Below are 22933 nucleotides of genomic sequence, written 5' to 3'. Positions count from 1 at the left end.
GAACAGTTGCACAAATATCCATGCCTAGCTGCTGAATGAGGCTTCTCGATCTAGATTGCCGAAGTATATCTGGAATGGCTGCTAGTTCTGCTTGCCGACAGATCTCTTGTTGCAAAAGTATGCGGCAGGTACGCAGGTTATTCCAGAAGTAGGCAGCCCAGAAGCTGGGGTAGATGTGATAGAAGCCACCACAGACTAATTCAACGTTGCAGTGTAGCTCCATAATATCGAACCTATGTTCGATGGGAAGAAAAATGGCCAGGGTGTATAGACTTGTATCCAGATCCAGAGCAGCAGTGATGATGATATTCGGCGTGCAGAGTACTTTTTCTTTCACATTCGCTCTGAACTCCACAAATGAATGATCAGATCTCCTAGCATACAGGCAGTGTCTGTATCTCCAAGGAGTGCGGCTGCGTGGGATCTGGCTGCAACCACCACGGGCGGAACCCGAACCGACCATTGCAAACATCCACGGCATATATCTCCGCACATCTGAACAAATAGCTGCATCCCTAACCTTGTACGGAACTGTTTGTGTCCTCTGAGTTCAATGATTGTCGTAACACCCTTCGTATGCATATCGCAGTCCTTCAAAGACTTTTGATCTTGGCAAGTGATTGTCTCAAATGTAGCTAGCAGCATGATGGATATCACCGTCGTGTCTTTGATCGCCTCGTCTGGGGTCATCAGAGCCTTGTTGATGCAGCGAATAGCAGCTCCGAGAGTTGATCGAGCCTTGCATGAGTATCTCAGTCGATTGGACCGTGTTACCATATGCCGCCAGAGCTGCTGCATTAAGGCTACAGTAGCGGAGAAGCTTGGGTCTCGACGATTACCGAGTCTGAACTCTGGAGGTACTCGAAGCATCCCCTGACAAACACTGTATCGCGGGGTACGTGTGAGGCGAGGAAGAGATCGATTGCTCGGTCACTTACTGGCTGAATAATGTGTGGAGGTGAACTTGTGCTCAAATGTTGCATTTCATCGTGCTGCACGGGATATATGTGCTTGGGTCCTCTGCGGCAGCATTTTCACTATGGTCAGCTCCAGGATACGAACTTTCCTTGAAATCCGTCACTGTCCAGTTCTGGAAGAGTCGTCCCGTTACATCGTCGTATTGAGGGCAGACCCACTCAGCCTTGGTGCACTGCTTACAGCTCGGTTGGGTTTCATCGCACTGTAAACATGAGAATTACTTAGACCCATGGTATGAAACAGCATACCCGTATCTTTCTTTTCCTACATGTTCCACACCCTCTAGAAAGCCTTCCACGACGGCTCATCTCCGATAACAGTATGCAGTTTTGGCGCTATACAATTTTTTGGCTGGCATCGCTCGAAAGACAATTCCCATCGCTCATAACCGTCCTCTGCTGGAGTAAATCATCAAGGGCACAGCCTCAGTATTTCTGCTACCGTCGGCAACGAGATGTCCCGCAGGACAAAATTTAGCAGCTCATGATGCTGCTGACTACTCGCTCACATGCGCCTCCAGACTTGGCAATGGCAAGGACTACCTAGTCCGGCTCTAAAGAATATCGCGATGCGGCCAAACAAAGGCGCAGGAGCGTTTAGCGAAGGCGTGTAAACATTCAGGGGCCGGGGGCCTGGAGTCTGAAAGGAGGCCAAGAATATTCATGTCCGCGAATGATCCAATTTGAAAGTCATATGCTTTGTAAGTTCCTTTGATAACTCTTAACTGTTGATGAGTTTGAAGAGGTTGGAGGAAAGTATATATCTCGAAGTATTCACACAGAATATTCCGCGCTGGCACGAAATTCCGCCCTCATTTACCCACAAAGCAAATTTCGTAAGACCAGTACATCCCCCACTAACGTTTTGGAACAAACATGTCAAACATGTCGGTTCTCATCACAGGCTGCAGTAAAGGAGGTATTGGCCATTCTCTCTCGCCCTAGCATTCGCTCGTCAAAACTATCGCGTCTTCGCTACCGCCAGGACTCTCTCCAAGATGTCCTCGATGTCCAACAGTCCCAACATTACCCTACTCGAAATAGATGTCACATCGCCGACCTCAATCAAATCTGTATTTGATGCCATTTCCAAAGCTACGTCTGGAAAGCTGGACATTCTCTATCACAATGCAGGAGTTCGTTCCATCACCATGGCTATCCACAGCGACTGGGCCCTGGCCGAATGGACGTCAAAACGAATTTTTTTTCGCGGTAGTGGAATTGACTAGGGCTTTTGTGCCACTGATATTGAAAGCTGGTCTCGGGAGCAAGATTGTGTTTTCGAACAGCGTTGCGGCTGTGGCGCCGATGCCGACGCAAGTTCTTTATGATGCATCAAAAGCAGCTTTCAAGATGTATGCAGATGTTCTCAGGCTCGAATTGGAACCTTTGGGGATTTACATCGTCAATGTCATGACTGGTGAGGTAGGCACGACGATGGCGGAGCAGTGTCTGGAGAAGTTGCCGCAAGGTATTTTTCAGTCTTCCATTTTTCTTCCAGTGAGCTTATCCTCTCCAGGATCACCATATGAATCCATTCGAGACATTATCAATAAGTCATGGTCAGGCAGAAAGACTGTGATGCCGGTGAGAGAACACACTACCACAGTTGTTGAGAAAGTCTCTCAGCAGCATCCTCCAAAGCAGATATGGCTTGGCGGGAATGCGCTATTGGTGTGGGTTATAGAATTGCTCGGTTTGCATTGGCTCTACGGTTTCATGTTCAGAAAGGAGTATGGTTTGGATAAGCCTTTGTTATGTAACGTGGGGCAGAGTTAATTGAAATTTGATGGCACGAGATAGTACGATCTCGGGATGACGTGGATAGACCATTATCGCACAAGTCGAGTCATAGCTACTGTACATATATTATCTTTTCTCAGATTTGGTTCAAAGTAAAGATGGTAGCAGACTAATGCTAGTAGCTTCCATCACGAGCTAGGTAGTGCGAATTTTGGTACCGACACTGAGACCGAGAGGTGTAGCTTCCATGTCCTTTTGGGCTGGCATTATCATAATTCTGCCCGCAATATAGTACATAAATTCTGGACAGCTGTCAATCAGTGAGCATAACTGTTCAATATCATACCCAAACTGAATCTCAAAAATTGGTGAAAATGCCATCCCCAACAGAACTCCACAGCTTCGGAAATCTCTACCTGTCCACTAAAGACCACCATCCACCAGTCATGACTGGACATACCAATCATCCATCCACCCCATGGAGTCTCACCAATATACCCCAAGCCATGAATTATCTCATCCAGTGGACAGACAAGCACTTATTTAATCCTGCTTCGCACCACCGAAATATTCTGGACGAGATACTCACACGAGTTTTGGAAACTCTCCTTCCTCTTACCATTGCCCAGCGAGGTGTTGTACTGGACAAATCCTTGAAGGGAACCATGAAAGAGAGAAAGAAAATGTGCTTAACGATTTATACCTCAGACCATTGGGAGGAATTTGTCGAAATATGTCCATCTGATAATGGGCTTACCAAAGAGCAGAGATGGTGAGTTCTTGGAACCTAGCAAGGTGGCTGTACTTCCTGACTAACTTTTGTCAGCGATATAATTAATTATCTCCAAATCCTCAGGGTACTCGAAGATGTCGTAACGGATGTATCCAGGAAGCATATCGAATACCAAGCATCTGTTTCTGATTTCAATATCAAAGGGTCACTTCATTCTCTCAGACACTTGCTCAAGTACGAGGCCAAACTCTGCATTCTCGAGGACGAGCGGCACGTGAGTGTCATGCACAGTTTGATCATCAGGAGCGATGCGGACCATGATAATGATGATCACAAGGCTGAAGAGTATGAGACGGTTTTGGAAGAGGAGGGATTTGAGAGCAACTACTATTACGAGGATGAGAGCCAGGATACTTTTATCCAGTACACAACGAAATGGCTTACACGGTGCGTGAAGACATTTTGGGATATGGTGTGGATCACTCATGAGTCTGTGGTTGATGTGGCATTTACTTGAGCGTTTTCATACCTAAAAAGACTGGCATTAATCTCATGCTCTGAAACCTTGTACAGAGTCAACATCGCAGTGCTAAATACAAGCCTTAAATCCTTACTGGTCGTGAAAACACATGCAAAAGATTTGATTCATGTCGCTACTTCCGAAAAACAGAAGCCCATTCTGCTCCGAGTTGAGATGGTTGCTCCTTCCAATATGAATCATCGAGGTTGTGCCTATGTATCATCGAGTCCCATAAGCACTGAATGCAGCTGAGTACACGACATCATTTTACCCACAATCACTATCTCTCAACATGCCAAATTTTACTGGATTCCCCCCAGATTACCTCGTCTCCTCCTCCTCCTCTGAAGTTCCACTCCTCGTCAATGACGTGAGGCGCTTGACAGAAGCGGCCAGAGACGCAGCCACAAAACTGTACAAAGGACGGCCCAGATACTGGATCTTCAACTTTAACCTCGAGAACATGCCCCACGTCATGGTGCAAATCATGCTCTTCGGCGACATCACGAAACCAGAATCGAATTCGCCGGAAGATCTGGAAAGATTGATCAGGCAGTACATAAAAAACAAGATTGACCGGGAGCTACGAAAAAAGCACAAGGGCGATGATCCCAAGAAAGATTATTACACTGTAGAAGGGCGGTTGGACTATTTGGGGGCGGCGCTGGAGGACTTGAGATTGATGGAGGATCGTATCCATGAGGTGAAGGCAGGTCTGGTGGGGCAGAGGTTTCCATTAAAGTATTCGGGGTAATGGTTTCGAGGATTCTCTATTGGCTGCTGACAGTGCATTGACTGGTACAGTTTCTTCCAGGCGTATTTTGCTCGTCTGGACATGTTGCGAACCGAGCTTATCACAATCCAAAGAATATTTTGGAGCTGGAAGCTGGCCCAAGATTCTTGGTCGATCGACTCGATCTTCCAAAGACTCCGAAAGTGCATACCTCAAGAAAGTCAGGAGGCCAAACAAAGATCGAAGGGACACATGGTTCATGGACTTTAGCAGCTTCTTGAGATCCCAGAGAAATACCGATGGACACCGCAGGAAGAGTTTGGAAATATTTGGTAAAGTACCAGGGAATAGCAGAGAGGTGACATTGTGACTTGTGGTTTGTAGAGTAGAACCAGGAAGAATGGATCTTTCCCTGGGCACTACAAACAGCTGTTCAATTCTAGGAGGTTCTTGAAACCCATCTGATATGGTGCACTTGCAACCTCCACGTTAAACAACTCCATCTACTAAACATAAATGTGCCGTCGAAAGAAAAGTAAGATACAAAACGATGCAAGAATGACGACAACATCCAGACTACCTCAAACTGCGTAGCCATCCAGCTTAATCTTAGTCTTTGCTAAGGTTGGGAGATTGCAAGATGTACATTCTGTTTTGGAGTCGTGTAACTCCACCGCCTAGGAAGTAAGTTGTAAGAACAAATACAGCAAACTGGTATTTCGAAAACTCGCAGCTCATCCGAAATTTTGACAACAAATGGATTGAAGAAGCCGTTTAAGATAGAAATGAAGCAGTAATAACCGACGGGGGAGCAAGAAAATGAGAACTGACAGAAGACGCAATCAGTATCGATTCCAATACCAAAACTCCAGCTACGCGGATGATTAGAATTTTCAGAGGCATGAACAAAAACAAAGGCCAGTGCTATGACACAAGAGTTACCCGCAGCAGGGCCATCATCTCTCGGCAGGGCTCGGTGCTGTGCTTGTTGACCTCGAACTTGCTGGATACGTGAATGATCAGGAGAAGAGCTTGGACGAGCCAGCTTGCACTAAACCCAACCTGGGAAGAGAGATAAGAAGGTAAACTTCAAAGAACTTTAGAAAAGTAGCCAAGCTTTTCAAAGAGAAATATCAGAAAGAGTTATCACAAGCAGTCAATCATGAGAGAGGGAGGAGAAGAATGGTCGTCGTTGAAATCCACCCTCTTGGCCCAAGCTCCAGCCACAAGCGCCTCCACCTCAGCCGCGTCAAAAAAGTTTCCGCGTCTCTCGCCAACCCCACCAAGACACTCCTTTCCCCTCCCAGCACCAGAGCACAATATCCCCAACCCAATCCAATCCACTACTCAACATGCCACTCGACACATCCACCTACTCGCTCGCGCTCCTCCGCCTCGACGGCCGCAGATGGAACGAACTCCGCCGCCTAACAGCACAAATGCGGACCCAAGCTGCTGCAGACGGAAGCTCGTACCTCGAGATGGGAAACACCAAGGTGATATGCACGGTTAGTGGGCCGAGTGAGGGGAGATCTGGAGGAGGAGGAGGAGTTGGGGGAGGACAGAGAGACAAGGCGAGTATAGAGGTGGGTATTAGTGTTGCGGGGTTTAGTGGTGTGGATAGGAAGAAGAGTGCTGGGGGGAGAGGTGACAAGTGAGTTTTTCTTCTTTTCCAAGGTTATTTCCCCTCTTGCCCTATAATTCTGGACACATTCGACATGAAATTTGCCTCCAATGTAAATGGAGCTTCAATTGGAGCATGGGACTGGATTCGAGATACTTCAAAGTGGGCTTTAGCTGATGCGAGACTCAAACAGACGCCTCACCGAAATGTCCCTCACCATCTCCTCCGCCTTCTCCCACACCCTCTTCACACACCTCTACCCCCACAGCACCATCACTCTCTCCCTCCACATCCTCTCCCAAGACGGCTCCCTCCTCGCCGCCCTCCTCAACGCCTCCACCCTCGCTCTCATCGACGCCGGTATCCCCATGCGGGATTACATCTGCGCTTGCACGGCGGGTTCGACCTCTTCTTATTCCTCGAATGACGAGAAGGCTGATCCGTTATTGGATTTGAATGGTATGGAGGAGCAGGAGTTGCCGTTTTTGACGGTCGCGACGGTGGGTGAGACGGATGATGTTGTGGTGCTGGTGGCGGAGAGTAGGGTGCAGGTGGGACGATTGGAGGGTATGCTTGCGGTAGGGGTGGATGGGTGTAAGCAGGTTAGGGAGATCCTGGATGGGGTTGTTAGGGAAAGGGGAGCGAGAATTTTGGAAGGGAGTAAGATATAGGGTTCTAGACGTGCTGGAATCTGGGAATACGCAATAGAGGCTGGGGATGGTTGAAATGCAGCATGCTGGAAAAGGGTTTATAGCTCAGAGGTACCGAATTGGAAGTTAGTGGTGTGAGATGGGAGGAGAAAATACGGAGGAATGGCTACAGACGCTGGGCCTGAAGACATTGGCACTGGCTGTGTCGATGTTCAAAGTTGCATAGCACCCAAGTGCTAGACTGGGACATCGAACACCGAAGAGTACGAAAGCAGCAGAAGGGTTTTCACAGATACTAGACTGGGTATAGAGGGAGGCAATGGCTGCATAGAGGAGAGCGAGCATGATACCCTGGCGTTCAGGAGTCGAAAAATTGTAGTGTAGATCTAAATCAAGGAAAAGTCTTCCCGAATATCTTGGTCAACCCATGAATGTGAACGTAATGTGGTTTCTTTCTCATTTCGATTCAGTGTCACCTCTCCCAACCAATCGACTACTGAGATGGATTTTCATTAGATAAATCTGCATATGAGCTTGATTCCTTCAATGGTCAGTCAGTACTTGGCTGTCTCTTACCTACCTCCTAGCTCAATATTATTGAAGAGGCCGGAGGATCATGGGTATATTACGAGATGTTATCTAAGGTCTTGCGAGCAGCCCGCCAAACCTTCACCAGCTTCGTCGCAGAATTGACGCTTCGTTCCAAGAGGCAAGCTCATATCAGGTCGATCGAAAAGTGCAATTGAGAAAGTGCTATCAGAATTTGATTCCAAAGCTATTGTATTTTACACCTCGATATCTCCGTCCATTCAACTCAAATCACAACCTACAGCTCGTCATGAGCCTCCGCATCAGCAACCTTCGTCTCCTCAACCTTAACCTCCTCAACCGTAACAGTCGTCTCCTTCCCCGCCTCCGCCACAATCGGCTCCTGCTCCTCAACCTTCTCCTCCACCTCAGGCTCCTCAGGGATCAAGCCCTCCGGCAACTTCTTCTTCGCACCCTCACCCAACCGAATAGCATCAACCCAGTTCTCCACCGTCTCCTCGCTCACTTCCGCCTCGACGACCGTCTCCCCTGCACTAGGCAGCTTCTTCCACCATCCGCGACGGCCGTTAATGGCGATGACTTCGATGCTGGAGCCTAATTTCAAGGAATCTTTGATCTTTTTGAAGCCTGTGTTGTGTTCGGTGATGATGTAGAAGGGGAAGAGTTTCCGCGCGTGCTGTTTGTGCTTGTGTGCGATTTCGGAGAGGGATCCTACGGCTGCGGCGGCCACTTCATCGGGTGAAGATGGCAGAAGAGCGAGGATACATGTCCCTGTGCGCGGGCCGAGACACTCACTTTCGAGTTCTGCTTCTGTGGCAAGGATGGGGATCGGTGGTGCCGGGAGGACGACGGGCTTCTCGGACTCGACTTCTGGTTGGGGAGATTCGGTTGCGGAGTCGATAATTGTCTCGTCTGTTGCAGTTGGGCCACCGGTCTCTCCTTCGGCTGATGCTTGGGATTTGGAAGAAGCTTCGAATTCTACTTTGGCTTTCGACGCTTTCTTGGAGTCATTAGATTTGGACTTGACCTTGACCTTTGCGGGTGCGGGGTCTTGGTTGGGTTCTGCTGCTTGAGACAAGAACTTTACCATGGACTCCTTCTTCATCTCTCCATCGTATACGATTCCCTCTGCCTCCTTGCCTCCTGGAAGGAGTAGCAGGGTGGGGAACTTCGAGATGCCGAATAATTCCAATGACGCCTTCTCCTTGTCCGTGTTCCGAATCTGCGCAACGTTGATGCTGCCCTTGAAATCGATCGCAATAGCCTTTAGCAGAGCGCTCGTCTTGCCCTTGTCCGAGAACAAGATCGCCTTGGCGGTCTCATTCGACTCCGCCAGCCACGCCTCCAAAGTCTTGTCATCCACTCTCTTCACCAAGTTGGGGATCTTGTCAATCACCGCATCCACTATTCCCTTCGCTGTTCGTGGTCCATCATATGGTTCAACGATAGGTCGTCCTGGTGTCTTGCCTGGCTTGACAATCTTCAGAGTCGGGAAACCCTGTACACCCATCTGGCCGCAGAAGGGCTTGTTCATCTCCTCGTCGCAATCGATGGCTGCTACTTTTGCCAGACCTTGTAGATTCGCCGCTGCCTTCTCGTATGCGGGTTGGAGGTTCTTGCAGTGTCCGCACCATGGGGCGTAGAACTCGACAATCTGTTTGCGTTTGTGATTAGCCTGGAAGTCTGTCTGCGGGGTAGAGGAGGGGACGTACGGAGGTGTAGTTGGATTGAGCGATCAGGCGGTCGTAGTTCTTGCCATCGAGCTGGATGACTTTGCTGTTTTTGCCATAGAGTCCGGCATTGACGGGGAGAGCTGCGAGGAGAGCTGTTGCCGCGACGGCAAGAGCTTGCGTGTGGACCATCCTGTTGGATTGATTTGTTTGGCTTGGTTGGCGTACTACTGAGCTGTAGCAGCTGGAGGGACTTAATTCATAGATTGGTAGAGAAGAAAGGAAGAAGAGGAGGCAGATTAAAAGAAGTGGCCTGTTGTGCTGACTGCAGCTCTGAATAGTGACAAGCTGTCCTTTGCTGTGAATGGCAATGGCAAGGTGTAAGAAAGCAGAAGAGGGGACGAAAAGGCCACTTTGGCGTGTTTGAAATCCGGGGAAGCGCTAGCCAGGGGCAGCAGTTAGTGCTTTCAGGGGTGAGCTTTCGGCGTTGGTGGGGCGTGATGCCTGCGGAAAACAGAATAGATTAGATAGAATCTCTCTAAAGAGTGTAGTTATCGTAATAATTCCAAGTGGTGTGTTGTTGATGATGTCAAGGAGTGACGGTTGAGATTCTCTAAGTACCACCGCCCAGCTGCACTGGTAACGTGACCTCCCTTCACTACCTTAAAGGAAAGTGCTGCCCTGGGTACTCTGTCCTAAAACCGTCAAATCAAAATTAATAGCCAACAGTTACCTAGAAAAATGTTAATAGTCCCAAGACAGTAACTTGATTATCGACTGCGCAACAATTGTAGGTACAATAGTGTACTCAGTCCCGCGGTCCCTTCCATGGTACGCCAAGCACCAAAATCAGGTGGCCCTGCCGCACTACTAGGTAAGCTAGGACTAAACGGGCAGCCTACCACAGCCGGCATCTATTTCCAGGGTCCGAGGCGTCCGAGTCCCAGTTAAAGCCCACTTCTTCAGTTTCAAGCCTATCTAATCCTAGTAAATATTTTCGAGCTCTCAAGTCTTTAACGAACACGCGCCACTAAAAAACCACTCTAGACGTATTCTCTTTCTCGCCACCGCCGATTCTCTTCTCTGCTTTGAGAATCGCTAGACATAATTACCTGTTTTTACATCGCAGTCTTTGTTTTGGTCCCTAAAGTTTCATCTCTAATAAGCCTTTCTCCCTTGTTAAATCTTCAACTCTTTCAAGTTCAACCTCAATGGGCGGCCCAGAGCCTTCTATCGTCGAGAAGGGACCTGACGAAGCCTTCTTTACTCTATCGGATAATATCGTCCTTGAGGAACTGTACAAGGATATCAAAGATGTCAAGGGAGGAGCTAAGCCCTCGCTGGGCGAAGACCGCCCCTCTCTCAAGCTCTTGGAGAGTATGAGCAATCCAAAAGATCCAGACTTTCAGCCTACCGTATTCTCGACCTGGGATTACAAGCTTGCAGACCTGGACAACAAGACAATCAATTCCATTCGTTCTGTAATTCTTTGCAATTACATCACGTGGGCGAGGACAGTGGTACGCCACGAAACAGATGTTATTTTTCTCTCGCATATTATCATGTACTGTTGTACTTTAATACCGAGTGCTTTGTATCTGTTTTTTGGAAACTTCACCTATATTCATGGCATAATACATTTGCTCATTACGGTGTGGTATTCTGGCGGCTTTACTCTCATGATGCATAACCATATTCATAACAATGGAGTCCTCGCCAAACCTTACGCTACTTTCGATTGGGCATTTCCATACGTTCTCGAGCCACTCATGGGCCATACATGGGATTCTTATTACTACCATCACGTCAAAGCCCACCATGTCGAAGGGAATGGACCTGACGATCTCTCAACAACAATCCGCTACCAGCGAGATTCTATATGGTGTTTCTTTCAATATGAAGCTCGGTTCTTGCTATTATGCTGGTTTGATCTCCCAATGTATTTCATCAACAAACGGAAATATAACTTAGCTTTTAAGGCTAGCTCCTTAGAGTTTGCCTCATACACATATTTGTATCTCCTCGCCAGATGGCAATTCAAGCCCGCGCTATTTGTTTTCCTGCTTCCGTTTTTAATCATGCGTATTGGACTCATGCTTGGGAATTGGGGTCAGCATGCCCTTGTTGATGATTTGGAGCCTGACTCGGACTTTCGGTCGAGTATCACGTTGATTGATGTTCCTGTAAGTGTATCTCCTTATCTTCCCGGTGTCAACATCCTGTAGAGGATATCATTATTATCACTCCAAAATACAAAGTTAACACATCACAGTCCAACCGCTTCTGCTTCAACGATGGCTACCACACTTCTCACCACCTCAATCCACGCCGTCACTGGCGTGACCACCCACACGCATTTCTCAAAGCTAAAGAGCGCTACTCTAAAGAAGGCGCCTTAGTCTTCCATAATATTGATTACATGGAGATCACATTCAGAGTATTAACGAAGAATTATATGTACCTAGCGCAACAGATGGTCCCGATTGGAGATCAAATAGGTATGACACAAGTCGAGCTGGCAGAGATATTAAAGAAGAAGACCAGGAGATTCAGCGAAGAGGAGATCAGGGCTAAGTTTGGGAAGAAGTGAGTTGGTGAGCGTTGGTCCGTAGACCTGTAGAGTGGAAATATAGGGGGCAATCAGGGGGAACGGGTAATCCCAGTTGTAGGACGGATCTCTTTCGGAGGCTAGCCGGGGGCCATTCGGGGAGTGGTATATATTCTAACCCTTAGATACTCTTTACAATACACACTTTTGAACACCTTTGAATTGAATATTTGTTTACCGGTACGATACCAACACTAATGGCGAACAGTACCCCTTGATAAATCATCTTATGTATACCAGAACAGAGAAACGGAGGAATAAGAGAAAGAGAGGTAAAAAGAAGGGAAACGGAGCTTTCGTCTGTATTATGCCCAGACAGCTCCCTGCTATTAACATGAAGATAGCTACATCCCACTACTGTAGGACGAGGTCTTCTCCCCGGCGGCCCTCCGCAAGCTACGGGGCCAGGGAACCTCGCTTCGCAAGAGTCTAGTTCATGGCTAAATTATCGCGTTTTAAAGGGAAACCTACTGTAAAGGAATGTTCTTTTAATGTTATTCTAAGCCTGTCACCTATGCTACCTTATTACGGTCCAATGCATAAGTAAATCATCGCATTTCTAAGGGAAACCTACTGTCAATGGATGTTCTTTTAGTGTTATTCTAAGTAGGGCCAGGGAACCCTGCTTTTCAAGTACACAGGTAAATCATCATGTTTCTAAGGGAAACCTACTGTAAATAAATGCTCTTTTAATGTTGATTTTAGTCGAATCGTCGCTCGCAGGCTCGCACCGATCCAACTCGTAAGCGTGCCTTTGCTTTTATGTTATTTGATTATTCCTATCCCTTCGAGCCTTATTACTCCTTCTGTTTTGCTCTCGACAGCTGTTACAGGTAAGAAACCTACTACTAAAGTTAGGTAAAGGCTTTTTTGATTACACAAAGAGCATATCTGAGTCGAAGGCACTTCTAGAGGCTTTTGCGGAGAGTCTTGCGGAGGCTTTTACGGAGGCTTTCCTAGGTCTGTGAAGCTCTCTTGAGTATCCGAATCCTCTTGACTTTGATCCTCCCAGTCCTCTTGTGTATCCTCTCTATCTATGTAACCCTCTGGATCTTTGTCGCCTTCTTGCGGATCCTTGTAACCCTTCCACTGCGCATACAGACCTCTCTGCTATGTCTCACTCCTGTGGAACCCCTTGTACTAACATGCCTTTTGTTGTTTAAGTCTTAATCGATTCTGAAGGGCTCTCTCTACTACTTGCTGCCCTTATTAAAACCGGAATTGTCAAACAGCTAGAGAATCAGACAATAGCTTGCCTATTCAAACTTAATAGTCTTCTTGAACACGTAAAACACACGCGCGACACGTTGCTAAGGGTATCCTGTCAACTGTATCAAAGCTTGTGAGCTGTTAATATCGTTTATACGTCAAACAGCAAGTCAGGCAGGTAATACAGACAGGTTCAGGGTCAGGTAAGCGTCACCGCAGTTGCGCGCGCAGTCGGAATCGCCTGCAAGGGGCACATTGAGCTCTGTCATCTGCTATATCAAATTACGTAGTTGTGTAGTTACATAGAGGAGTTAAGTAAAGAGGTTGCGCGGTCTAAGGAATTGATGTTCCCCTGATCACGTGGCGGTGTCGTTTTACTATAGAAGATCGCTCACTGTAAGATAGATGGAAGGTGTATCTCTTATATTAAGGGTCAGGTGTAGAGAGAGGGTCTATCCATGAGGAGTTTTCCAAACCACGCCCATATTGGGAGTCACATGACCATTCACCCGGCCATTGAACCTGCAACAAGTATCTTTTATAACATTATAACCTGTATTGAGATGGATCAGGTATTTACGTTAGCTACTTGAGGGCTTGTTATACATGTATAAAGTAAAGTAGGATGTGAACGATAGGGGAAGGAGAATTAAGGGACGACACGTGATTGTCTTACTAAGCTACCTACGTAGTTCCAAGAACCTATAAGGTTTTCAGCCGTCTCACAACAAACACTGATCCAGATCAACCGCTTGTCATTCGCCTAACCGCTATTTATCTGTTGCCCAGCTGGACCACCAGCGAGGTCAAGACGAGGGATACGAAAGAACGCGACTATTTGAGTGCCGCTGGCACGGCGTTGTTACTGCGGAATTACACCTTCTGCCAATGTTTTCGAGACACCAAACGGGTGTCTCGAGAACGAATCTCCGTTCACTTGGCGGCCCACAACAAACGCTTGCTTTGGCTCTCGTCCTATGAATTCGGACATCCAAGCTTCTGGGCATCATCACCCTCCCCCTGGAAGATTGGCAGACGCGCAATTATGCCAGAACACAAATGGTTCCGCTGGCTTAGGTAGAGCACTGAAGACTCTTGATCAGGGCTGTGCTGGAACGGCCCTTGGCGTCCCTAGCAAGCCTATGTGTTTTGGCTTCCTCTGAACTCTTGTAGGTTCTTCCGTCCATCTGTCTCATCTTTCAACTCTCTCTGTCTGTCTGTTATTATCCCACAACTATACTATTTCCCCCAATCACCTACCCTCGCTGTTCAGTCTTCATCGCCTAGTCAATCGTTACCTCGAGGGCGCGGAGCTCTCGCATTTCCTTTCTGCGTATTCAGCGCTATCTTCTTTCGTTAATCGCCCGGCACATTGGACATTATGAGGTGGAGTACAGTTATAGGAACAGGGTCGCTGTGGATAATGGGAGTTAAGGCGGCTATCCCACTGGACCTAACCTCGAGACAATCGATAGTTGACGCTGCTGGCACTGTTGCATACGATCTGATGACCTACTACACTGGAAACAGGACTGGAGACACGCCTGGAAACTTGCCAGATCCATACTACTGGTGGGAGGCTGGGGCTATGTAAGTTCTATATCTGATTTTACTTGATCTCGAGTCAATGTACTGACGACTCCTGGGCAGGTTTGGAACGATGATCAACTACTGGTATTACACTGGAGACACAACATATAATACAGTGACAAAGCAGGCCCTATTACATCAAGTAGGCGATAATAATGATTTTATGCCGTTGAATCAGACAAAGACCTTGGGAAACGACGATCAGGGGTTCTGGGGAATGGCTGCTATGACCGCTGCAGAGACAGGATTTGACGACCCTCCAGAGGGCTCTCCCGGATGGCTTGCCTTGGCTCAAGGAGTTTTCAACACACAAGCACCTCGATGGGATACTTCGACTTGCGGAGGAGGTCTGAGATGGCAGATCTTCCCGTTCAACAGCGGATACACATATAAGAACAGTATCTCGAATGGCTGCTTTTTCAATCTTGCTGCGAGGTTAGCTTTATACACGGGCAATGCAACGTACGCAGAATGGGCAGAGAAGACCTGGGTTTGGATGAATGATATCGGGCTTATCAATGAGAAGTTCGAAGTCTTTGACGGAACCCAGAACACGGACAACTGTACCTCGAAAGATCACAACAAGTGGACGTACAACACAGGTATCTTCCTCATGGGTGCTGCCACTATGTATAATTACGTATGTTCGGACCCCTGGGTCTATATTATTAAGCTAACAATGTACCAGACTAATGGCGCCGATATCTGGAAATCACGCACCGAGTCTCTCATCACTGCCTCGAAGCAATTTTACCTCGACGGAATCCTGTACGAGCCTTGTGAACCGACCGGAAAATGTAACGTCGACCAACGTTCTTTCAAAACATACTTCATCCGCGAACTGGCTGCGACAGCTGAACTCGCACCATGGACGCACGATAATATCATCAAAGAGATCGAAACATCTGCCCTTGCTGCAGTGAAGACATGCACAGCAGGTGCCACTGGAACACAGTGCGGGTTGAAGTGGACAACAGGATCGAACGATGGAAGCCTAGGAGTAGGAGAGCAGATGGCAGTACTCGAGGCTATACAGAGCAACTTGGTGGATCAGGCCCCTGGATGGAAGAGTGATGTCAAAGGCACGGGTACCAGCTCGGGAGATTCCAATGCAGGATCGGGCAGCAAAACCAATCCGGACGAGCTAGCACAGATTGTGATCACGACTGGTGATAGGGTTGGAGCAGGAATCCTCACAGCACTTGTAATATGCGGCGTAATAGGAGGGAGCGCCACTATGATTTTGGGTGTCTAGGCGCATTGCATATTAGTATTTTTATTGTTTAGTTTTTTGTACCAAGTACTGCAAGGCAGTCGTAAATTCCCTATGTAACATACGAAATAGAGGCTTTCGATCAAATTTTCTTCTCTCTTCGTCTGTGATCTGGGATTATTCCTTTGAGAATTGACTTACATTTGTCGAATCAGTTCACGAGCGTCATTCTGCCACGATGATGGGATGATGTTCCCATTTATGAGGGGATGTTGACCTGCAGGACAGTAGAAAAGTTGATGCGGTCCGACGAACCGCACTGGCTCCCGAGCTCGGGTCACTCCTTTATGCTAAGATCCACGCCGCGACTGGAATTTATTGGTGGAAGTTCATTAAACTTCATCTCATCCTTAATTGCCTCCCGATCTCTCCATGTTTCTAACCCCATTCTGGATATACGGTACCGGTCCCTCCGCAATGCTAGCGGACCACATCTTGAGAAGTTTAATTTTTCTGCTCCTAGACTCAAGTACCCCGCAGCAGCAAGTACCCTGTGCCTGGGCAACTCCAGATTTTCTAGAAAATTTTGACAGTAGTTCGAATCGTCAATTTAGATTAAGTTGCTTGCCTAGCCCTTCGTTAAATCTCGGCCACTTTTCCTTCTCAGGCTACGGAGGAGACGTTCCGTGTAAACAGACGTAAGGATAGAGCTGTCAACATGTATAAACCCAGGGACAGCTTGCAGCTCCCCATGTTTTGTTCTTTTTCCAGTCATCTAAACGGTTCAATTCCTTGAATAGTTCATACAGCTACCATGAAGTTCACTACTGGAGCTGCAGCTTTGGCCCTTTTGGCTACTCAGTCAATTGCTTCTCCAACGAATGGACACGGCCATAACAAGAGACCAAAGGGCTTTCCTTATGCGGATGGAGAGCACTTCAAGCTTGATGGCAAGCCATTCCTCTTCGCTGGAAGCAATGCCTACTGGTTCCCATTCATCAACGTTAGTCTCTTTAAATAGCTAGCTCGTGCAGATACTGACAATGCCTATTAGAGTCCCCCAGATGTCAAGATAGCGATGCAAACTGCCGTCAAGGCCGGACAGAAAGTGATTCGAACATGGGCATTCAACGACAAGAATGAGACATTCGTCCCCGGCGGCCTCCCACAATATGGCGGCGAAGGTGCCGGAGCTTCACCTGTATACTTCCAATCATGGAAAGATGGAAAGGCTACAATCAACTACGGTCCTAACGGTCTGCAAGCTATGGACAAAGTCGTCAAGCTCGCCGAACAAACAGGCGTCAAGCTTATCATGGCTCTGACAAACAACTGGGCCGACTACGGTGGCATGGACATGTACACAGTCAACCTGGGAGGAAAATATCATGACGACTTCTACCACGTCCCTAAGATCGTCAAGGCCTTCAAGAAGTACGTCAAGGCCGTTGTGTCCCGCTACAAAGACTCACCTGCGATCTTTGCCTGGGAACTCGCCAACGAGCCACGCTGCAAAGCAGACGGTGTGCGTAACCTGCCGCGCTCAGAAGGTACGAACTGCTCGTACGTTATGATGGATGCGTGGATTGCGGAGATGGGGAAATACATCAAAGATATTGATGAACATCATATGGTTACTTGGGGTGGAGAGGGAGAGTTCTTCTATGAAGGCGCGGAGGATTGGGCGTATGCTGGCTCGGATGGAGGGAATTTCTATGCTGAGTTGGCGATCGATGAGATGGATTTCGGGACATTCCATCTCTACCCTGATTGGTGGAGTAAGACTGTTGAGTGGGCCAATCAGTGGATCATCGACCACGGTAAGGCGCAGAAGAAATTGAAGAAGCCGGTTCTGTTCGAGGAATATGGGTTCTTAAATCCGGCTGATAGGCTGGCGTGGTTGAACCGCACAGTAGCGGCGAATGAGACGAGAGTGGCGGTCATGAGCGAGTGGCAGAGGTTGAGCTTGAAGTATGAGATGTCAGATATGTATTGGCAGCTCGGGCTTTGTGGTTTGAGCTTCGGGTGCAGTACGAATGATGGGTTTACAATTTATGTGAATAATACAGAGGAGGCGAAGCCGTTGATTTATGACCATGCGAAGAAGGTAAATGCTGCGAATACGAAGCTGAGAGATTGAATGAGGGAACTAGAATGGTTTCGGTCTTCAAATATGTACATAATTTGGTAAATATATTCATCTGGTAATGATTAAATCTAGGTGTCAGAGGTGATATATTTTGTTTTCTATCCTTGAACCGTCAATAATATGAGTATAAAATCGCAGAGGGCCTGGTGTATGTACAATTAAGTACTTAAGGTATTTGTGGTACCGACAATGACTTTGTATGTACAAACAAATCAATAGTCAGAAATTTCAGGACCTTTGGTCTCATTTCTCTCACCTACTGCCCTGTCCGAAATCAGTGATTGTACACATCTAAAGGGAAGGGTAAGACGTACCATCGAAAGCAACTAAGAACCTACTAACGCAGTTATAACAAGCAACCTGTAAAGCTATTTATCGGTTACTCGGATCTCCAATTTCGAAACTTTTAAAGAACAGCCTAGTAACTCACCGTAGCTGTAATCTCCACGACCTCCTACTTACTAAACAACCTCTTCAACTCCCCAAAAACCTCCTCCCTAACCCTAACATCCCTTGTTATCGCATCCGTACACCTCATAACCCCCCACTGCTTCTTATTTAACACACCCTTATCCCCTTCCTTATTAAACTCCTTCCTCCCTAAAACCTTCAACCTAACATCACTCACGCCCCCCGCCTTCACAAGCGGCGTATAGTACAACTACTCGTACCACGCCTCATTAATAACCGCTACGCGATAGATGTCTATCTCACGGATATCGTCGGGTAAAGAGGTCTACGTGCGAATAGCGCTAAGGAAGCTGTTCCAACCGTTAGCGATAGGTAGGGAGTACAAGAGGGTAAGGTCGAGGGCTTAAAGGGGGCGGGGGAAACGCCGAGCTTTGACGCGGGTGACGATAGCTTTAAAGGTAGGAGAGGTGATAGTACTAGGGTCAATGTAGGGAATACGTATTATTCTTAGGGGTATAGTTGTTATTATTTTAGTAGGAGGTAAGGGTCGGAAATGTCTAGGGGTAGGTGTATAGGGTGGGATTCGGCTTGATAGATGTGATATCAAGTCAATCAGAAGGAGTCGTCTGTGATATGCTTTGATATAAGAAGATGCTTTTAGAAAGGAAAAAAGGATGATATTATAGAAAAGAAAACGGAGAGAGATATAAAGCTGTCCTGGCAGTTGCGGGGGTTGATTGCGCTAATCGAGGGGTCAAGGGTAAAGATATTACAGTATTATACCCGGTTCGGATTCTAAATTACAGTACAGTAAGCTTAAGTTACCTAACGCTCGCTCACCTCACACGACAAGCTTCCGACTTTTCAGGCTCATACAGTACTTCACAGCATTGCGTTGCATCCTGTAACGCGCGTCAAACATACTTTTCATACCTACCATCCCAGCCCTCACATCCCGCACGTTCTGGATATGGACAGGTTCATGTTTTACCCACTCACTTAGTCATTCATTCTCGGGCCTCTAAAGCTAAGGTACCTTAGACACGGCTATCTCCCACCCCTTTCCTAACTGAATCGCATTATCCGCCGCATTGCGCGGTGCGCGGCGCGCGGCAGTACAGTACAGTACAGTACAGTATGAGCACTAGCACATCGTCAACCTTGGCACGGTGGACCGATGAGGAGCATCAAATTCTCGTCCAACTGACTAACGACCAGATCGAGCTGGAGTCGCATGATCACACCCAGGAAATCTCGTGGGCTGAGCACTGGAGGCAAGTTTCCGCCAAGCTTCACGAGTCGGGATATAGCCGGACCAACACCGCTTGTCAGAGCTACTGGAAGCGTGTCGTCGAAACCCAAAAGGCTAACGAGGAAGCTGCTGGGCCGAGATGGGATGATTCTGAGCATCAGATTTTGCTGGGGATGACTGAGGGTCAGCTCGCCCTTGAGAGAGAGGACCCCACTGCCGTGATTCCATGGCCCAAGCATTGGAAAAGAGTGTCGATTCGTCTTCAGGAGAACGGGTACAACAGGACGCCAAATGCTTGCGCCGCCTACTGGTTGAAGGTTGGATACGATTTCTCAGTCGACAACTATGAGCCGGTGCCCGAGATGTCAAGGTTTCGGAAGACTGATAATGCCAAGAATGAGGTTGAGGTTGAGGTTGAGATTGAGGTCGAGGATGAGGATGAGGATGAGGGTGTGATGGGACTAGGGACCGAACCTGACGAGCAAGTTTCAAGGCCAAACCAGGTCAGCGTTGACGACTCGGTATCGTCTTATTCCAGAGATGGGGAAGTGCTGCCAGAGGTACTTCCGGAACCTAGGACCATTTTATTATCGAATGCAACCTCAATCTTCACCCCATCCATCACCCCAGCTCCGTCGGAAAAGGATCCATCAGAAGATGAGTCTTATCAACCACGGCAGCGTGAGTTACTTTCCCAGATGACTCTTGCATCATACTAATGGCACACGAGATGCTCCTACAAAGAGTAAGATGTCTCAAACTCCAACAAGACCCGAGGCGACAACACCAAAAGCTCGGTCTCCGAAACTGCCCATGAGAAGAGGTTTTCGCTTTACGGCAGAGCAAAGAGCAGTGCTGGAGGCTCAGGTCGCAAATCATGGGCCCTATCCAGATAGCGATCGAAGGGCTGAGCTAGCCTGTGATCTCGGAGTGGAGGAAAAGACTATCAGAGTAATCAAAACTTCCTGCCCCACATCAATATCTAGATCTAACGGGTCTTAGAACTGGTTCATCCACCGTCGATCACAAAACGGTCAGAGCATCTTCTCGGGCATGAACACCCCAGGGTCGAATAATCATAAGGACTCGCTTATGAGCGAAAGCTCGACTCCTGCTTCTGTACCGCCTGACTCTGGTTTCAAGCGGAGGCCATTTAATGTGGACTACAACGATACTAGTCTCTCGACAGGCGAAGACATAGGTCTCCATCATATGAAAAGACCTAGACTAGGAGACGATCATAACCACGGCTACAACGAAGGCCCACAGATCAATAATCATACTGTACACAGCAACAAAGTCACAGAAGACTTGGGAACTCAGAGGGGTTTCGGGATGAGACAATCTTCCGGCAGCTCTATATCATTTGATCCATCTCATAGCTCATCAATGGCTGGCTCATTAATCGGCCGAGAATCAGCAGCGACATCGACGTCGTCGTTCTCTCCTGTCAATTTAGCTATTGCACGGCATCATCCTACTGGCGACTTACCTATTCAAACGCTCAGACATGACCGACAAGAAGAGAACCGACCAGAGGTCAAGAAGTCTCCTTCTATTCCAACCCCGGTCTCAGGCGCAGACTGGAACCCCATTAACAGTGCCAAAGGAAGAGAACCAAATCCCATTAGCTTAGCGAGCGCCGCTTCAACACTAACACCAACTCCTCACGTAATGCCAGCTCAATACGATCATTTAATCAACCAACATCCGTATGGGAAAACTGCATCCGCAACACCACCACCACCACCAAACCCCAGCTCCAGCTCTGCATCCACATCCGTCTCCGATGCCACCAACACTAACACCACCTCCGAAAAACAATGGATGACCAGCAAAGTCCTCAGCTTCCAAACCGAAATCTCCCACCTTAACTTTGACAAAGCCTCCCTCCTACAGCGCATCAACCAGCTCGACCAGCGGCTGGACGACACCACAAACGAGGAGAACGCGCTCGAGGAGGCCAAGGAGAGGGAGATACTCGAGGCGGTGCGTCAGATTGAGGAGCGGTATAGGGAGAGGAGCGAGCTAGTTAGGGCGCAGCAGAGGGAGTTGGGCGCGGCGAGGGAGAGGGAGCTGGAGGGGTTGAGGAGGAATGGTGCGGATTTGAAGAGGAGGAGGACGGCGCTGGAGCATTTCCAGGCGTTGGTGGGGTTGTATGATGAGGAGTAGTGGGGTTCGATGCAGGGCAGATTGCATATCATCGTGCACCTGTGTGGTCGGTTTTGGATTCTTCACCAGGAATCAAATCGCACGCAGCACGACATGCAACAAAAGGGTGGAGCAGGTAATTCCTCGAGCGCGCTGGATTCGGGATTTAACTCAAGTTGGGAGTTTCCCGGCCGGATTCACAAGTCTGTATTCCCATATCTGGAGGAGGGTTTTCTTCTTACATGATTTCTTTCTTTCATTCATTCCTGTTAATTCTATTTCTATGATAGGACTTACTTTATTCCTGTCGCACCTTTTATACACCTCAAGATGCCTACCTATCTACTAATCTACTACTAGACATGTACCTACTTAAGCTCCTAATTCTTCTTTATCTCTTCATCTCTTCTAATATTCCCCTTTTTTCTGTGGGACCTTAACGATATATCTAGGTGCGCATCTCTTCAGGCAGCAGGCGATGGGGAAACAGGCAGGGCAGGGCAGGGCACAATTGTAGATTATTCAGCTTTTTAATTAAGGTACCTGGGTATTTGAACAAAATTGTAAATTCCAACTAATATTAAAAAGCAACAACAAAATTCATCGAAACTCATACCTCACTTAATATCTCCTTCAATCCCACTACCTTATTCACTGTGCCTTCAGCTTAGCCAGGCACACAAAGTGTAAAGTAGGAACCTTGGCTTTGATGATACAATCAGCTGTTGAACATTTCTCTCAAGCTAAACTAAGAAGTCGAGAATTTTTTGAATCGTGAATTTTTCAAATTAGAAACAACTCACAGTCCTGCCCCTGAAACTAAAAATGATAATTTAGAGTCTTAGTCTCTCTTTGAATTTTCAATTCTCTAAGGTATATGGTAATGCCAATGCGATTGATTGCCAGGACCACGATCTAGGTACCTAGGCAGGCACAGGAAACGATAACAAGACCGGGAAAAGGTTCTTAGGTACCTACGGTATAGTATAATACGGTACCTAGAGTAGGTACCTAAGGTAGTAGGGACATGAATCAATAAACGCACCGAACCGAACCGCATGGTTGTTCCCTTATTCTTATTTCTTACCTTTTTGCTCATCTCCCATCTCTCATCTCCCATGTCTTTATCTTCGACGACATCTCCTTCCAGA

General features: G+C 47.6%; 9 protein-coding genes across 11 annotated transcripts; 8 read left to right on the top strand and 1 right to left on the bottom strand.

The window, feature by feature from the left end:
• Positions 1–2105: 2105 nt before the first annotated feature.
• AYR1 (NADPH-dependent 1-acyl dihydroxyacetone phosphate reductase) lies at positions 2106–2756 on the top strand (the record flags this gene model as incomplete). Its single annotated transcript, XM_058493158.1, has 2 exons — positions 2106–2448; positions 2497–2756. 2 exons carry the CDS (start codon positions 2106–2108, stop codon positions 2754–2756), a joined length of 603 nt encoding a protein of 200 aa, XP_058363358.1.
• Positions 2757–3094: 338 nt separating this feature from the next.
• ONS95_000020 (uncharacterized protein) lies at positions 3095–3970 on the top strand (the record flags this gene model as incomplete). Its single annotated transcript, XM_058493157.1, has 2 exons — positions 3095–3492; positions 3547–3970. The coding sequence occupies 2 exons, from the start codon at positions 3095–3097 to the stop codon at positions 3968–3970; spliced, it is 822 nt and encodes a 273-aa protein (XP_058363357.1).
• Positions 3971–4265: 295 nt separating this feature from the next.
• On the top strand, positions 4266–4727 carry ONS95_000019 (uncharacterized protein; the record flags this gene model as incomplete). Its single annotated transcript, XM_058493156.1, has 1 exon — positions 4266–4727. The coding sequence occupies one exon, from the start codon at positions 4266–4268 to the stop codon at positions 4725–4727; it is 462 nt and encodes a 153-aa protein (XP_058363356.1).
• A 1261-nt stretch (positions 4728–5988) lies between these two features.
• Positions 5989–7387, top strand: SKI6 (Exosome non-catalytic core component). Its single transcript, XM_058493155.1, has 2 exons — positions 5989–6360; positions 6524–7387. The coding sequence occupies exons 1-2, from the start codon at positions 6059–6061 to the stop codon at positions 6999–7001; spliced, it is 780 nt and encodes a 259-aa protein (XP_058363355.1). The 5' UTR covers positions 5989–6058; the 3' UTR covers positions 7002–7387.
• A 44-nt stretch (positions 7388–7431) lies between these two features.
• ONS95_000017 (uncharacterized protein) lies at positions 7432–9977 on the bottom strand. Of its 2 annotated transcripts, XM_058493153.1 has the most exons (2): positions 9242–9977; positions 7432–9183 (listed from the first exon to the last, which is right to left on the bottom strand). In XM_058493153.1, the coding sequence occupies exons 1-2, from the start codon at positions 9389–9391 to the stop codon at positions 7807–7809; spliced, it is 1527 nt and encodes a 508-aa protein (XP_058363353.1). In that variant the 5' UTR covers positions 9392–9977; the 3' UTR covers positions 7432–7806. The 2 variants fall into 2 exon arrangements, with proteins under 2 accessions (XP_058363353.1, XP_058363354.1); XM_058493154.1 differs by having other exon boundaries at positions 7432–9564.
• Positions 9978–10162: 185 nt separating this feature from the next.
• ONS95_000016 (uncharacterized protein) lies at positions 10163–11974 on the top strand. Its single transcript, XM_058493152.1, has 2 exons — positions 10163–11382; positions 11472–11974. Exons 1-2 carry the CDS (start codon positions 10411–10413, stop codon positions 11787–11789), a joined length of 1290 nt encoding a protein of 429 aa, XP_058363352.1. The 5' UTR covers positions 10163–10410; the 3' UTR covers positions 11790–11974.
• A 1775-nt stretch (positions 11975–13749) lies between these two features.
• Positions 13750–15963, top strand: DCW1_1 (hydrolase 76 protein). 2 transcript variants are annotated; one of them, XM_058493151.1, is made up of 4 exons: positions 13750–14185; positions 14492–14606; positions 14667–15246; positions 15295–15963. In XM_058493151.1, the coding sequence occupies exons 2-4, from the start codon at positions 14524–14526 to the stop codon at positions 15859–15861; spliced, it is 1230 nt and encodes a 409-aa protein (XP_058363351.1). In that variant the 5' UTR covers positions 13750–14185; positions 14492–14523; the 3' UTR covers positions 15862–15963. The 2 variants fall into 2 exon arrangements, with proteins under 2 accessions (XP_058363351.1, XP_058363350.1); XM_058493150.1 differs by having other exon boundaries at positions 13750–14606.
• Positions 15964–16633: 670 nt separating this feature from the next.
• Positions 16634–17959, top strand: ONS95_000014 (uncharacterized protein; the record flags this gene model as incomplete). The annotated part of the gene is made up of 2 exons (XM_058493149.1): positions 16634–16822; positions 16874–17959. 2 exons carry the CDS (start codon positions 16634–16636, stop codon positions 17957–17959), a joined length of 1275 nt encoding a protein of 424 aa, XP_058363349.1.
• Positions 17960–19516: 1557 nt separating this feature from the next.
• On the top strand, positions 19517–21803 carry ONS95_000013 (uncharacterized protein; the record flags this gene model as incomplete). Its single annotated transcript, XM_058493148.1, has 3 exons — positions 19517–20312; positions 20362–20582; positions 20634–21803. 3 exons carry the CDS (start codon positions 19517–19519, stop codon positions 21801–21803), a joined length of 2187 nt encoding a protein of 728 aa, XP_058363348.1.
• Positions 21804–22933: the final 1130 nt, after the last annotated feature.

The sequence above is a fragment of the Cadophora gregata genome (assembly GCF_030347475.1).
Source record: "Cadophora gregata isolate MNR1 chromosome Unknown scaffold_1, whole genome shotgun sequence".
Lineage (NCBI taxonomy): Eukaryota > Fungi > Ascomycota > Leotiomycetes > Helotiales > Ploettnerulaceae > Cadophora > Cadophora gregata.
This window is presented reverse-complemented; position numbering and strand designations above follow the sequence as displayed.

Coding starts and splice junctions, on each gene's coding strand:
- SKI6 (XM_058493155.1), top strand. CDS start 6,059: ATGCCACTCGACACATCCACCTACTCGCTCGCGCTCCTCCGCCTCGAC. Junction 6,361..6,523: donor GCTGGGGGGAGAGGTGACAA/GTGAGTTTTTCT, acceptor AGACTCAAACAG/ACGCCTCACCGAAATGTCCC.
- ONS95_000017 (XM_058493153.1), bottom strand. CDS start 9,391: ATGGTCCACACGCAAGCTCTTGCCGTCGCGGCAACAGCTCTCCTCGCA. Junction 9,184..9,241: donor CTCAATCCAACTACACCTCC/GTACGTCCCCTC, acceptor AAACGCAAACAG/ATTGTCGAGTTCTACGCCCC.
- ONS95_000016 (XM_058493152.1), top strand. CDS start 10,411: ATGGGCGGCCCAGAGCCTTCTATCGTCGAGAAGGGACCTGACGAAGCC. Junction 11,383..11,471: donor TCACGTTGATTGATGTTCCT/GTAAGTGTATCT, acceptor AACACATCACAG/TCCAACCGCTTCTGCTTCAA.
- DCW1_1 (XM_058493150.1), top strand. CDS start 14,398: ATGAGGTGGAGTACAGTTATAGGAACAGGGTCGCTGTGGATAATGGGA. Junction 14,607..14,666: donor TGGTGGGAGGCTGGGGCTAT/GTAAGTTCTATA, acceptor ACTCCTGGGCAG/GTTTGGAACGATGATCAACT. Junction 15,247..15,294: donor CTGCCACTATGTATAATTAC/GTATGTTCGGAC, acceptor ACAATGTACCAG/ACTAATGGCGCCGATATCTG.